This window comes from Aethalodelphis obliquidens, unplaced genomic scaffold, assembly GCF_003676395.1.
Source record: "Aethalodelphis obliquidens isolate GAN/ISIS:26980383/991018 unplaced genomic scaffold, ASM367639v1 scaffold3, whole genome shotgun sequence".
Taxonomy (NCBI): Eukaryota; Metazoa; Chordata; class Mammalia; order Artiodactyla; family Delphinidae; genus Aethalodelphis; species Aethalodelphis obliquidens.
The window spans coordinates 20,345,971-20,359,402 of NW_020837947.1; the positions used below are offsets into that span (position 1 = coordinate 20,345,971).

A 13,432-nucleotide genomic window follows, 5' to 3' on the forward strand; every position below is an offset into this window, starting at 1 on the left:
ATCCGGCTTAGATTCTTCAGTCCACAGCCATCATTTTGAAGGTAAATATATATTAAAAACTCACACTAACTCACCTTTCAAATACTAAACTGACTGTATTCATTATTAAACACTTACGGCATACAAAAAAACAGAGAGAGTAATACAGGAAACACCTCTGCCTCCACAGAAACAACTTAAGGAGAAAAAAAAATCTAACCAATACATGTGAAAGCCCCTGAGTAATCTTTCGCAATAAAATTTTAAGTAATTTTTACAACCATCAACGATATTGCATGTTCCCTTGTTCCCAGAAAATCAACGATCTTGCATGTTCCCTTGTTCCCAGAAAATCATCCTATTGGCATCTAGCTCAAATCTGGACTCAAATAAGGCTCAATAAAACTGAGTTTTCCGTTCTGTCTATATAATAAAGTACTTCCACTGTTTAGAACATTCTCCACAATTCATGTTTTTCTCTCAAGAACAGATCACCGACACAGATTTCACAGCCCTAGTAACAGGTCATGAGAATCACATGAATACAGGAATCTTTTCTATGATGGCAGTACTTCAGCATAATGAGGTACGAACACAGAGAATATTTTTATGCGCATGACAAGAATAGCTGCTCTCCTCTGCCGGAGTTGAATTTCCACCAGGGTCACTGTCCCTCAACACAAATCCCCAGGGCTCATGGAAAAAAACCAAATCTGCTCAAAGACTCCCTTCAAAGCACAGGTATTCCAGCCAAGTAAAGCTTCAGAAAAAAAAAAAAGAAGAAGAAGAACAAGAACAAGAACAAGAACTATTTTTCACAGTCCCTTAAACTCTTTAGGAAAATCCCCTCACAGATATTTCTTTAAATGAAAGAGAAAGAGGTAGACCAATGGGAAATACAACGTAACCACTGTCTTTCCTAAAGAAAGGCCTCTAAAAGATAAACAAATAAGGTAACTTTCCTCATAGTTTCATAAAACCCCACCTTGTTAAGCAAGTTTACTTTATTGCAAATAGCATCTTTTTAGGCCTGCTATAAATGTAACCTGGTATATACAATATTCCATATTAAATAATTTATTTTATTTTTATTTCACTGGCCTCTCTTTTCTTCTCTCTCCCTCCCCCTACCCCTACCAGCTCTTTCAACGCCAGATACCCATCTGGGCATCAGACCAGGACTTAAAACTGTGCCATATCGCAGTGCATCTGAAATCCACTACCTTTTTTTCACCAGTCAGTTAAAAGCCTTGAGCAGCAGGCAGGGGAAAAGAGAAAAAGGAATTCATGTCAGAAACAGATTATCAATTTTTCTACCTTCCACCCAGAGGACTGCTAACTCTTATTTTCCCCTTTGCTAACTCTTAACAGAGAACGACAGAGACAATCATCAGGGCCGGGAGCAGCACGCTGTCTCCTGCAATCGGCCCTCCTTTAGCAGGGCTGTGATGCCAGCCGGAGGCCTGGAGCAGCTCTGTCTCACAGCCCAGGGTCCCAATCTTGTAACTACGAAGGAAGAGGATATATAAATACAATTGATACTCTGCAAATTTTCTAAGAGATAGATTTAGGTACAAAATAAAAAAGAACATTCCGGCAGCCACAGAATAAACTACCTGGTAAATTAGGAAACTGGGCACTCTACAGAGGTCAAATGAGGGTTTCTAGAGTCGGATCACCTGAGTTCTCACCCCAGCTCTGGTACTTTCTAGTTCTGTAGCCTTTTTCATTGAATAGACATTCACTGCTCACCTACTGTGAGCCAGACACTGGGCTTGGTCCCAGGGATATATGGGTCCCTACTCTTGTAGAATTAAATTTTAGTAGGAAGGACATTAACAAGCACAAAAAACAAGAAAAGTACCAGATAGTGATAGAGCATATGGGGAACTTAAATATAGTGATACAGTCAAGAATGACTGGGAGAGCTACTTTCTAAAGTCAGCAGGGAAGTTCTCTCAGAGGTGACACTGAAGCCCAGCTCTAAATGACAAGAAAGAGCCCATCAGGCAAAGGCAGGGGAAGAGGGGTGTGCAGAGGCCCTGAGGTAGGCATGACTGGGCCTTTGGAGAAATAGAAAGAAGGCCAGTGTGGCAAATTATTATACTTCTGTGTGGCTCATGTCTGTCATCTGTGAAGCAGTGGTTGTGAGGATTAAACTCTGAGCACCACATCTGCACACTGTATGTGTTCCGTAAATGTAAGTTGCTAGAATTATCATCATTATCATCATCATCATCAGTGAGATCCCATCACTGGAGGTGTGCAAGCAGAGGTTGGGTAACCACCGCACAGGCATGGCCAGGTGTTGGGCCTCTAAGGTTCCCTCGACAATTAGATCCCAGGATTACACAAGAATAGAAAAGGTGAAGAAAGAAATGATAACACTGTTCCACTCAGGCTTCCTGCCTAAAGGCCTTGAAAGAATGCTTTCAATCATACAACGATGTGGAGTTTACCGACTAATTCATTCAACAAATGTTCCCATCTGAGCATCTCTGCTTCTAATCCCTAAACAGTCAAAATCCCCACTTGGAGCTAGTTGGCACAGTCTTTAGCCCTGAAGTCTACCCTCTTTAGGGGGCTTTGAGCTAAAACTTACCACACCAGCACTGAGAAGAACAGAAAAGGTTGACTTATTCTATGTTACTGGCATGAGTGTCAGCTACTGACAGAATAAAATAGCGGAGAGGATAGTCTTTGATTTTATACATATCTCAAACCATTTTATTATTTCATGTTTAAAATGTTCCAAGCAGAAGTTTATGCATCACAGACTCCACTGACAACATATTTCACTTAAAAACAATTCTTACTCTTGGCCTACTCTCAAAATACTTAATAAATTGTTAAACTTTCTGAAGCCCGCTAATTCAGGCTATCAAAGATGCACTCGACGGATGAATTTGACTTGCGTGTTTTAAGTTAGGGAAAGATCTACTTTTACCCAAGCCCAGGCCCTGAATAATTAAAGGTCATATTCTTTCAAGTTCTTTTCTAAAAGTCACTCAAATCCAAGGCAAATGTATTACAACCATAAAGAAATGTATGACTTTTATATTCATGAAACTATTTCCTCACCTACTCTTGATAGTTCAGATTTCTGCTTAGATGGTGAAAATGACTTTAAAAAATTATTAAACCTCATACACTGCATAAAGCAAATTAATATTGAATATGGTCAATATAAACAATCCTAATACCTTAACATAAAATGCACCAATATTTTTATGATGCCAGGCTTTTAGACTGTCCAAACTCAAGGATTTGGAGAGGAAGAGGAATCGTCATAAACCAAGAGATAAATTTACCAGTATAATCTCAACATCACTTCTCTTTTCCACCCTAATCTCTATGCCCTCCTCCATAGCTAGTCCCTCAAAAGGAAGAAACATACAGGAACAGATTTGAATCAAAATTCTCCTGTAGGACAACATTCCCTTAAAAAAATGAAAAAGCAAAAATTCAGCATAGAACGTATCCAAGGAGGATCTTTAAAAATATGCATTATAGGGCTTCCCTGGTGGCGCAGTGGTTGAGAGTCCGCCTGCCAATGCAGGGGACACGGGTTCGTGCCCCGGTCCGGGAAGATCCCACATACCTCAGAGCGGCTGGGCCTGTGAGCCATGGCCGCTGAGCCTGCGCGTCCGGAGCCTGTGCTCCACAACGGGAGAGGCCACAACAGTGAGAGGCCCGCGTACCGCAAAAAAAAAAAAAAAAAAAAATGCATTATAGCTGAGTAATATTCCATTGTATATATGTGCCACATCTTCTTTATCCATTCATCTGTCGATGGACACTTAGGTTGCTTCCATGTCCTGGCTATTGTAAATAGTGCTGCAATGAACATTGTGGTACATGACTCTTTTTGAATTATGGAATGGACCTAGAGTCTGTCATACAGAGTGAAGTAAGTCAGAAAGAGAAAAACAAATACTGTATGCTAACACATATATATGGAATCTAAAAAAATAAAATGATGAACCTAGGCACAGGACAGGAATAAAGACACAGATGTACAGAATGGACTTGAGGACACAGGGAGGGGGAAGGGTAAGCTGGGACAAAGTGAGAGAGTAGCATTGACACATATACACTACCAAACGTAAAATAGATAGCTAGTGGGAAGCAGCTGCATGGCACAGGGAGATCAGCTTGGTGCTTTGCGACCACCTAGAGGGGTGGGATAAGGAGGGTGGGAGGGAGACACAAGAGGGAGGGGATATGGGGATATACGTATGCATATAGCTGATTCAATCTGTTGTACAAGAGAAACTAGTACAACACTGTAAAGCAATTATACTCCAATAAAGATGTTAAAAAAATATATGCATCATATGTAGATGAGTCCTTTGACTTAATCTGAACTGAAGATCCCTGTTCAACATGTAAATTTTAGAGTACCATGAGAACTGACCACTGAGTTAATATTTACCTTAAAAGAATCAAAAAAGTGCCTTCCAGAAAGCAAGGTTGGAACTAATAGGCCCATTCATATCCAAATTTATCTACTGCTTTTTGCAACATAATCCAGCCAAAAGAATGTGATTCAGATCTCAGCTATGCAACTGCTAACTTTTCAATGTTTTTTGAAGTAGGAGCCATCAAGAAAAAAAAAAAAGTAATAGTCATCACCTTGGCATTAAAACACTCGAAGCAATTTGAGATTTTTAAGAATACTTTAAAAATACTTTAAAGATATAAGAAGTAATACAGGCTCATTGAAAAGCTTTAGAAAGTACATATGAGCAAAAAGAGAAAAATTATAATCCCCAAACGCCAAGATGACCACTATTAACATTTTAGTACACACTCTGCTAAACTTTTTTGAAAAAAAAATATTTTTCACATAAATGACTTCATATTGCACATATTTTTTATGTAACATCAAGAACATATTTCTATGGTCATATACATACACACACATTTTTATGAATGTATAATCTTCTACTTTATGAATACATGCTAATTTAATTAGCTCCACTGAGTTTCTGTATGATTTATTCAAGTGCCCTACACTAAAAGGAACAGAGTAGGTTAACCATTGTTTCCTAAAATTATTTTGCCTATGACATCCTTATTTGAATTACACATTAGAACTTATGCTGCTTTCAAAATACTTTGGGAAATTATGATCTCACCAATCCTCAATATTGGATTTTTATGGTGTTTATCATTTTTTTCTGTGATCAAATTTTTACTTGTATATTTCTGTGTGTTCCCTAGGAACAAAACTCCAAAAATGGAGTTACTGGGCCAACTGGTATGCATATGTTAAAAACATGTAATAGGGCTTCCCTGGTGGCGCACTGGTTGGGAGTCCGCCTGCCAATGCAGGGGACATGGGTTCGAGCCCTGGTCCGGGAAGATCCCACATGCCATGGAGCAACAAAGCCTGTGTGCCACAACTACTGAGCCTGCACTCTAGAGCCCACGAGCCACAACTACTGAAGCCCAGGCGCCTAGAGCCCGTGCTCTGCAACAAGAGAAGCCACTGCAATGAGAAGCCCACGCGCCACCACAAAGAGTAGCCCCCGCTCGCCACAACTAGAGAAAACCCGTGTGCAGCAGTGAAGACCCAATGCAGCTAAAAAATTAAATAAATGAATAAATAAAATTTTTTTAAAAAAACGGAATAATTTTTGCCCAACTATCTCCCAATAGTGTATGAGAATAGTCAGTCTTTTGAAATAATCATTTTTTTTTTGAAATAATCATTTTTAATTTAAAGAATAGTTTGAAAGTTATGGGTACTCATCATATATACCCAGTATTTTTAAACTTATATAATTACTTTTTTATGAACATGGCTAAAGTACATAGTTATAAATATCAAAGGTCTTACTGTAATGGAGGTCAGGAAACTATTTAAGAACATAACATAACTCCTCACAATTTATAGAACATGACAAGCATGGATACATTAAATTGTCTCATGTTCATTTTCCTCCTTGTTACATTTATATATTTCTGGATATACATTCTATACTCTTTAAGAAGATATTAGTAATCCCTTATATCAACATAGTACTCTATACTACTAAAGCATTTAAATCAAAAATAATGTGGGGGCAATAAAACATTCTCAGAGCATACTTTAAAATAAGATATTAAGCTGTACCCCCCAAAATATCCTCCAAGCTACACAATAGCACCTACATATTTAGAGCCAAGACTGTAATACCCAAAATCTTTACCAATCAACCAACAATAGTGTCATAGAGGGAAATGTATCTTAAATGTACATCTCTATTAATTTGGAGCTTATTTTCAGTGCATATTTCTCCAGATTCATACAATAAGAAGTAACTTCCTAACATAATAAAGATGGTGCACACAGCAAAAACAGACTTTAGGTTCCTTTTATGGTTTTAAAGTGACTCTGGATGTAAGTTTATAGCCCAAAGTAACTCTCAAAGTTACTTAAGTATAGTGTTCACACCCAGGGTGGAGTTCTGTGCAATTTTCAAAACTCAGAAAGGTCCTGCCTGCTCAAAAATATCTCCCCATAGAGTCTAGCTCAGAATTGTATTTGAAGCTTTTTAAAAATACATAAATTTTTATTCAATAGTTCTGTAGTGGAGACAATGCATCTGCATTTTTTTTAAAAAAAACTCCCCAGTTGATTCATTTGTACAGCCAGAGTCAAAAAGCACTCGGTTATATAAAAAAAATTGGGGGAGGGAGTGGTATCCTTAAGTCCCCAATTTAAATGTTCACAGAAAACCATTAATCTGTCTTAGTCTAGTTTATTATATTACCTAAGTGGAAACTGTGCCTCGAGAAGGTTCATAAGAAGTTTCAAAATGGGAAGAACAGGTAGGAAGACACCTGTTGGCCTAGAAGTAGTCACCAAATGGGACGGAGGAAAGGCAGTATGGAAGCAAAATTCAAGAGGCTCCATCCCAGCAGAAACCACAGTACTTCTTACTTTAAGCATCATTTTTTTTAAGCTGCATTTTGTGTTCAAGGGGTTTCTTATCAATGAACAGCAATCCACTAACAGGTGGCAGTTTCACCAAGCAATGTCAAGCAACATACCAGGAGACCAAGTTGGGTTGAGAAATTAAGATAGGATACAGAGATATTATATTACCATTTACAATGTAATAGTCATTTGTCAGAATTGTTTCTCAAAAGAAGTTTGTCTCACAAGAATAGTACAAAACAAGCCAATAAAAACCTGTGTCTTCTAAGTAGTTTATGCATAAAAATCATTCATTTTCTTAAGCTTCCATTACTTACCAGATCTGGACTTAATGATGTCACTGAACTCGTTCTGCCCATCGTCAGCCCTGGCCTCGTGTTCTCCATACTTGGCCATCTTAGCTGAGTTTCAATATAATCCAAAGACTTTACAAGGTCCTCTTTTTAAGACTTTCAGTTTTCTATAATGATCAACATCAATACCTAAAGAGAAATGGGAAAGTATTGATTTGAAATATATATATATGACTATAACATATATGTTGACATATATATTAACATATAGAACATATCACATATATTGCTATAATATACAACTATAATATGTATAATGACTATATAATATATATGACTATAAATATCAAACTATACATATACATTATATATATAGTCATATACAGTTATATAAAGTTATATATAGTAACCATTCATTCGGCAAATATTCAATCAGACTATGTGTAAGGCACTGATCTGGGCAATGGAAATATGACTATCAAAAAGAGACACAGCCTGTACTATCTTGAAATTCATAGACACCAAGCAATTAATTATATAATGAATTATTTCATTTTAATACTAACATGTTACGAATGTATAAACGAGAAGCATAGAGTAGTATGAGCATACAGAAGAAGAATCTGATTTGCTCTGGGCAATTAAAGAAGGCTTTCTTGAAGAGGTGACATTTGAGCCAAGCCTTCAAGGATGAGATGAATTTAATTAGCCAAAAAGAGAGGTGGGAAGAGAATTTCCCATGTTAAGTGGCAGGAAGAATCATGGAGCATTCATGAACCTGAGCAAAGGCCAGTGCTTTTGGAGAGAACAGCCAAGAGGAGAGAGACCTGTTGAACTAGGTGAAGTAGATAGGACCAGGGACAGGGCCTTAGAGACCATGTCAAGGCTTTCCTAAAGAGCAGTGGGGGGACTTTCCCGGTGGCACAGTAGTTAAGAATCCGCCTGCCATTGCAGGGGAACACAGGTTCGATTCCTGGTCCAGGAAGATCCCACATGCTGTGGAACAACTAAGCCTGTGCACCATAACTACTGAAGCCTGCGCGCCCTAAAGCCCATGCTCCGCAACAAGAGAAGCCACTGCAATGAGAAGCCCACGCACCGCAATGAAGAGTAGAAGAGCAGACCCTGCTCTCGGCAACTAGAGAAGGCCTGCGTGCAGCAACGAAGACCCAACGCAGCCAAAAAAAAAAAAGAGCAGTGGGAATCCCGTAGATGGTTTTAAGCTGGGAAGCAACATGATTGTGGCCTAAATAAGGGCACATGGAAAGAAGTGCGTGGACTTGTGGTATATTAGATATTAAGTAAAGGTCAATAGGATTTGGAAACTGATTGGATATGAGACGCTCAGGATACTAAGGTGCAAAATGACTGCCCAATTTTGGCTTGGGCGATTGAGTCATTCACTGAGCTGGGGAACACTGGAGGATGAGCCTCTAAAGGAAGAAATAATGAGTGTGATTTGGATTTACTGAGTTTGAGATGCCTCTGAGATATCCAAGTGGAGATAACAAAAAAGTCTGATCTCAGGAATGGTCTGGATTATATATAAATCTGAACGGTTACACGTTATATCCATTGACACAGATTTTATTCTGGAAAATACATCATGAAAATTCTGCTGAGAATACATATCACTCAAAATAATTTTAATCTTTAGCAATTAATTAGTCAGAGGCACCTTTAAAATTTAAAGAATTGAGGATTCTATCCTTCAGTACCACTTTTCTTTAAGAATGTCAATAATAATAGCCCTAGTACTTTCTGGAACACAATGCCCAAACAATCCACACAGAATCAGAATTCAAGTTTAAGTTCAGCAACTTGGCTACATCCTAACATCCCCTATGAGCACCCCAAATGCTAGTTAAATAAATTAATCATTTAATTGGGAATATAACACTCAACACATCCAAATATTAATCTACAAGCAACAGACATTAATTCACATATTACAATAGGTATCACAAGCAGAGTTTATGGCTAACTAGGATAGACAACTCAGTTCTTTATTTCAAGGATACACCATGTGGCATTATTATTTTGTAATAGATTTCATTTCACATATTTATGAAATAATTAGAAGTTTTACATATTACAATGTTTTATGACATTCAAGGAAACACCGTATTATTTTATAATATATAAATATATAAAATATATTATTTTTTTCCTTACCAGTTAGGAAAAAGGTGTGTTCTAATAATAAAGAGATCAAAATTACCTTAGAAAAATGTTTTAAGTGTTAAAGTGTTTGACGCACATGAAAACTGTGGTGGATTGCTAAAGCTTTAGGAACAATTTCCTCTCTAGTAGGGAGGAATACATGGATTGTATCATCAGCCTGCCAGATTTTGTGAGGGTATAAAAAACATTTTTCATTTTTTATATCGTCCACTACTGTTACGCTTTATGGATTATTATGTAATTAAGTTCTTTTGGGGAGGTACATAAATGCAGAAGATTTGCTGAATTCTTAAGTGTATTTTATTATATTCAAGAACCAAAACTTTGTTCAGAAGAATGCACATAAAATTTCATTATGGAAAATCAGTTTTGCCCCCCAAAAATTCTCTTTACTAGAAATGAACTAATTATTCCCTTTGAAAGATATTTCTAATGCTCTCCTTCATAAGTGATCTTAGCCAAGGGTCTTCTTCAACACTTTCCAAAGACTTTTCCCAATCCCTAAAAGATAAGTAAACTGTTCACACAGAACTTTATTTCATTGGCACATTAATATTCCTTCATCATAATATTTTATTTTGCCACTACTTAAGATAAACTCTCAAATTTTCTCTTCTTTATATGCTACAAAGATACAGCAGTAAGGGGGATCAGAGGACAAGAATGGGAAGGTGGGAGAAGCACATGAGACCATTTTAACAGTAACAGATACCCACTGACTGACACTTGGTGCCACTAATGGGCAGGGGTCTCCAAGCTGAGTAACACATGGCAGCAATTCATTATTGGTTGTCAGAAGACAGATCAAACTTTCATCACCAACAATGTGCCTCCGTGTGAGCCTCCACTTCTACATCAATAGTATGGAAGCAAGGCCATTTTCCACACCAAGCTAGGCGAGAAACAGAATAAATGAATGGGATATCGCTTTACAAGCTTTAAGCCCTCTGCAGTTGTAATTTATTGTTACCTCTGCTCTAAGTTCTGTTGCCTCGTAATGATGTTCTGCACAGTTTAGCCAGCTCTTTCTCACTGAAACCAGTACACTCTATACTCACCAGCCTTCTTCAGAACGTCTCTGGCTGTCTTATGGACCAGAAGCCGTGAGTATGTGGCAATAAACCCGGGTTGAAAGTATGGGGTTGGCCTTATGGGCAAATCTAATGTTTTAATTTTTTTTTAATTTGGAAATTACAAAATGTAAGAATACAAACATGTTTAACAATGTGCAGTTATGATGGAAATATGGTGTGGGTCCTTAGGCAAAAACTATTCATTCATTTCCACCGGGAACCAAAACCTAAGAATGCTAGAGAGAGTGGAAAAGGAAGCCCAGAGGGCCAGAGTTTGTGGCTCCGCTTGAAACTTGGTAAAAGGCACCGCCCAGTGCCAAGAACTGCCATTCATTCTCGGAAGCGCTCCAAGGGAAGGTTCCTACTGTTGTGGTTAATGCTGTTTACAGGGGCAATCAATTTTAGGTAAACACCTTAAGGAGAGTTAAAGAGCTGTCTCCTCGGTCCCATAAATGCGGGTCCAGGAGGCGGGAATGACTCCGCGTAAACCTTGGCCCTCGCCGCCTGGCCCTCTGGAAGCCAATGCACCCAGGAGCTTCGCATTCCAGCAGCTCTCGCCTGACTCGCGGCGCTATCGGCAGGCTGCGTGCCCCGGGCCCACCAGCAACCAGCCCGGAGGGGCCCACGCGACTTCCTGAGGCCCATGCAAGTTACAAAGGAATGGATGAGGCTACTGCCGGTGGTCCCTGAGGCCGCGAGCTCCCGCCCGAACCCCGGGAATCGAGGCTTCCCCGAACTCGGTTCACGCCCGCTACGGCAACTGACCGTCCCAAGGGGAGTTCCATGAAGAACCGACCCGCGAGGCCCTGGTGACCTGGAGGTTGGTAAAGAGGAGGCTCTCCCCGGGGCATCCCTGTGAGAGAGGCTGTTAAACCCAGGTTAGACCCGGGCTCCCCAGTTAAGCGTAAAACAAAGTGAGAGCTCCCTGGCTCTTGGAAGTCGGACACGTTTTCTCCTCCCCTTGAAACAACCCGGGCACGAGCCCCTTTGGTAATCTGGGGCTTGGCGAAAAAATTCACTTTTAACAGCGTGCCTTCTAAAAGTTGCACAGCCTAAAATTAGTGCTGTCTTGGTTTTTAAAGAGGCCTTGGGCAACCAGAGCCTCGGACCCGGAGCCACAAAGGGACATGAATTACCTTACCACTTGCAGCAAGAGATGCCAAGGGTCCGGGAAACCAGAAGAGGCGACCGCGCTGGACTACGCACCGACCGAGCGCCCCTCGTCACCTCTCCAAAGCCCCACCCTCGGGAGCAGCAACGGCCCGGAGGTCGAGCACGTTTCCTGCCAGGCGGATAGCTGGGAACCTCTCCCCTCCCTGTCCTTGCGGACACCTCCGGGGCCCCGCCTTCCCGGGGCTGGGGTATGTGTGACAGGCCCTCTAGGAAGCCACGTCCCCTCTTGGAGATCACTGGCCCGGCGCGCACGGAGGCGCGACCCTCTCACCCTAGCCGGGAGGAAGACTGGGGGAGTCAAGACGGAGTCCGGAACCAGTCGGAGGAGTTTGGGTCGTCGCTACTACACGGATTCCGAGGACCTTCTCGCCCGAACTCTCTCCACGTTTCTGGCATTCTCTGTCCCGCCGCGGGGAGCTGAACTGGGGTTCCAAGGAAAGTGCAAGCAAAAGTTGGTTACGTCTTAGGCTCAGCCTTGAGAAGGAGCTCGGGACGCTGATCCTGGGCGCGTGAGCCGCAGGAAAGTCCATCCTTCCCGCAGCCTACGCCCCGTTTCCCCGGGGCTGTGGTCACATTACCCGGCCCGAGGCTCAATAATGCATGGGCTTACCTGCTCCCGTGACCCGCGGGCCCGCCTTGCCTGCCCGCCGCCGCCGCGTCCCGAGCGGGCCGAGGGCTCCTCTGCTGTGTTTGAGGCGTAGTAATCGCGGGGGTGTGTGCGAACGTGAGCTCTGTGATGCGGTGGTTTTTCAAAAGGAACTATGGAAAACCAGACAAGATCCGAAAGAAAAAAAAAATTTTTTTTGACACCCGACTGAAAACGCCCCTAACTTGTGCAATCTCCCTGCCTCGTAGTTCCGCCAAAAACAAAAACAAAACAGTCCAAGTGCAAACCTGGAACGGGCGCGCAGGCACCAAGTTTGCCAAACACTAGAGAGTTTTCCGTCTGCTGAAATGACCCGCAAGGAGGGAGGCACCGCTCCCCGAGATTCCCCAATCGGCTTCGGGAGCCGGAGGCTCCTCCTCGCCCCTCGGCGGGAGAAAGCCCGCTGCAGGCTGCGGCTGCCCGCTCCCCTCCTCTGAGGAAAGGCGACTCCACAACTTTGTGCGCGAGCGGCTCGCTCCTCCGGCTCCGCCTCCTCCCTCCCCCCCCCACCCCCGCGGGCCTGCCCCTTTGTTGGCGAAGGGAGAGGAGCGCCGGAGGCCCAGGAGGCAGGGGAGGGCACAGGACCGCCGGGGTGCGCGTGGCCGCCCTCCTGGGAACTGGCTCTTGTCCGGTCACTCGGGGTTCGCTCTCCCGAGGAGGAGAGGGCCGAGCAGGTCCGGCCAGCCGCTCCCCTCCCCCTCGGCTCTCCAGCCCCACTGCCGCAGGGCCGGCAACTTTGTTCCGGGAGATCGGCTCCTCTCGGCTCCGGGTTCGGCCCCGGCCCGGCGCAGGCGGCCACCGCAGGCTGGGCTCCGGGAACGTGGCGCCCGGGGTCACCTGACCGCGCGCCCCGTCAATCAGCGCCCGCCGCGCGCGCCCTCCCGGGCTGCAGCAGCCGGGCTGGCGCTCGGCTGGCCTGGGGCGGCGCACCCGGAGTGGACTGTGAGTGCCGAGAGCCCAGAGCTAGCATGGATGCCTCGTGCTGACACGATCCCCTTTATTCAGATTATCCGAAAATGTGAGTCACACCCACCCCACGCAAACCTGGTCTTTGGTCAGGGTGGTTTTCTTTCTCCCATCTCAGTGTGCTGATGTTGCTGAATTTGGGGTCCTAGTTCCAAGGGTATATTTATTTTATATAGTTTTCTTGGTGTCA

General features: G+C 42.6%; 1 protein-coding gene across 6 annotated transcripts in view; it reads right to left on the reverse strand.

The window, feature by feature from the left end:
- The window catches only part of UTRN (utrophin), a 506,668-nt gene extending 494,065 nt beyond the window's left edge, over positions 1–12,603 (reverse strand). For 2 of the 6 annotated variants that reach the window (XM_027084340.1, XM_027084307.1), the window contains exons 1-2: positions 12,241–12,603; positions 7,225–7,389 (exon numbers count right to left, since the gene is read on the reverse strand). In XM_027084340.1, coding sequence (XP_026940141.1) covers positions 7,225–7,303 — 79 coding nt within the window. In that variant the 5' untranslated portion in view covers positions 7,304–7,389; positions 12,241–12,603. Of the gene's footprint in view, positions 1–7,224; positions 7,390–10,100; positions 10,277–11,593; positions 11,694–12,240 lie in introns of those variants that run through there. The other 4 variants (XM_027084323.1, XM_027084332.1, XM_027084313.1 and 1 more) reach the window with 4 other exon arrangements.
- Positions 12,604–13,432: the final 829 nt, after the last annotated feature.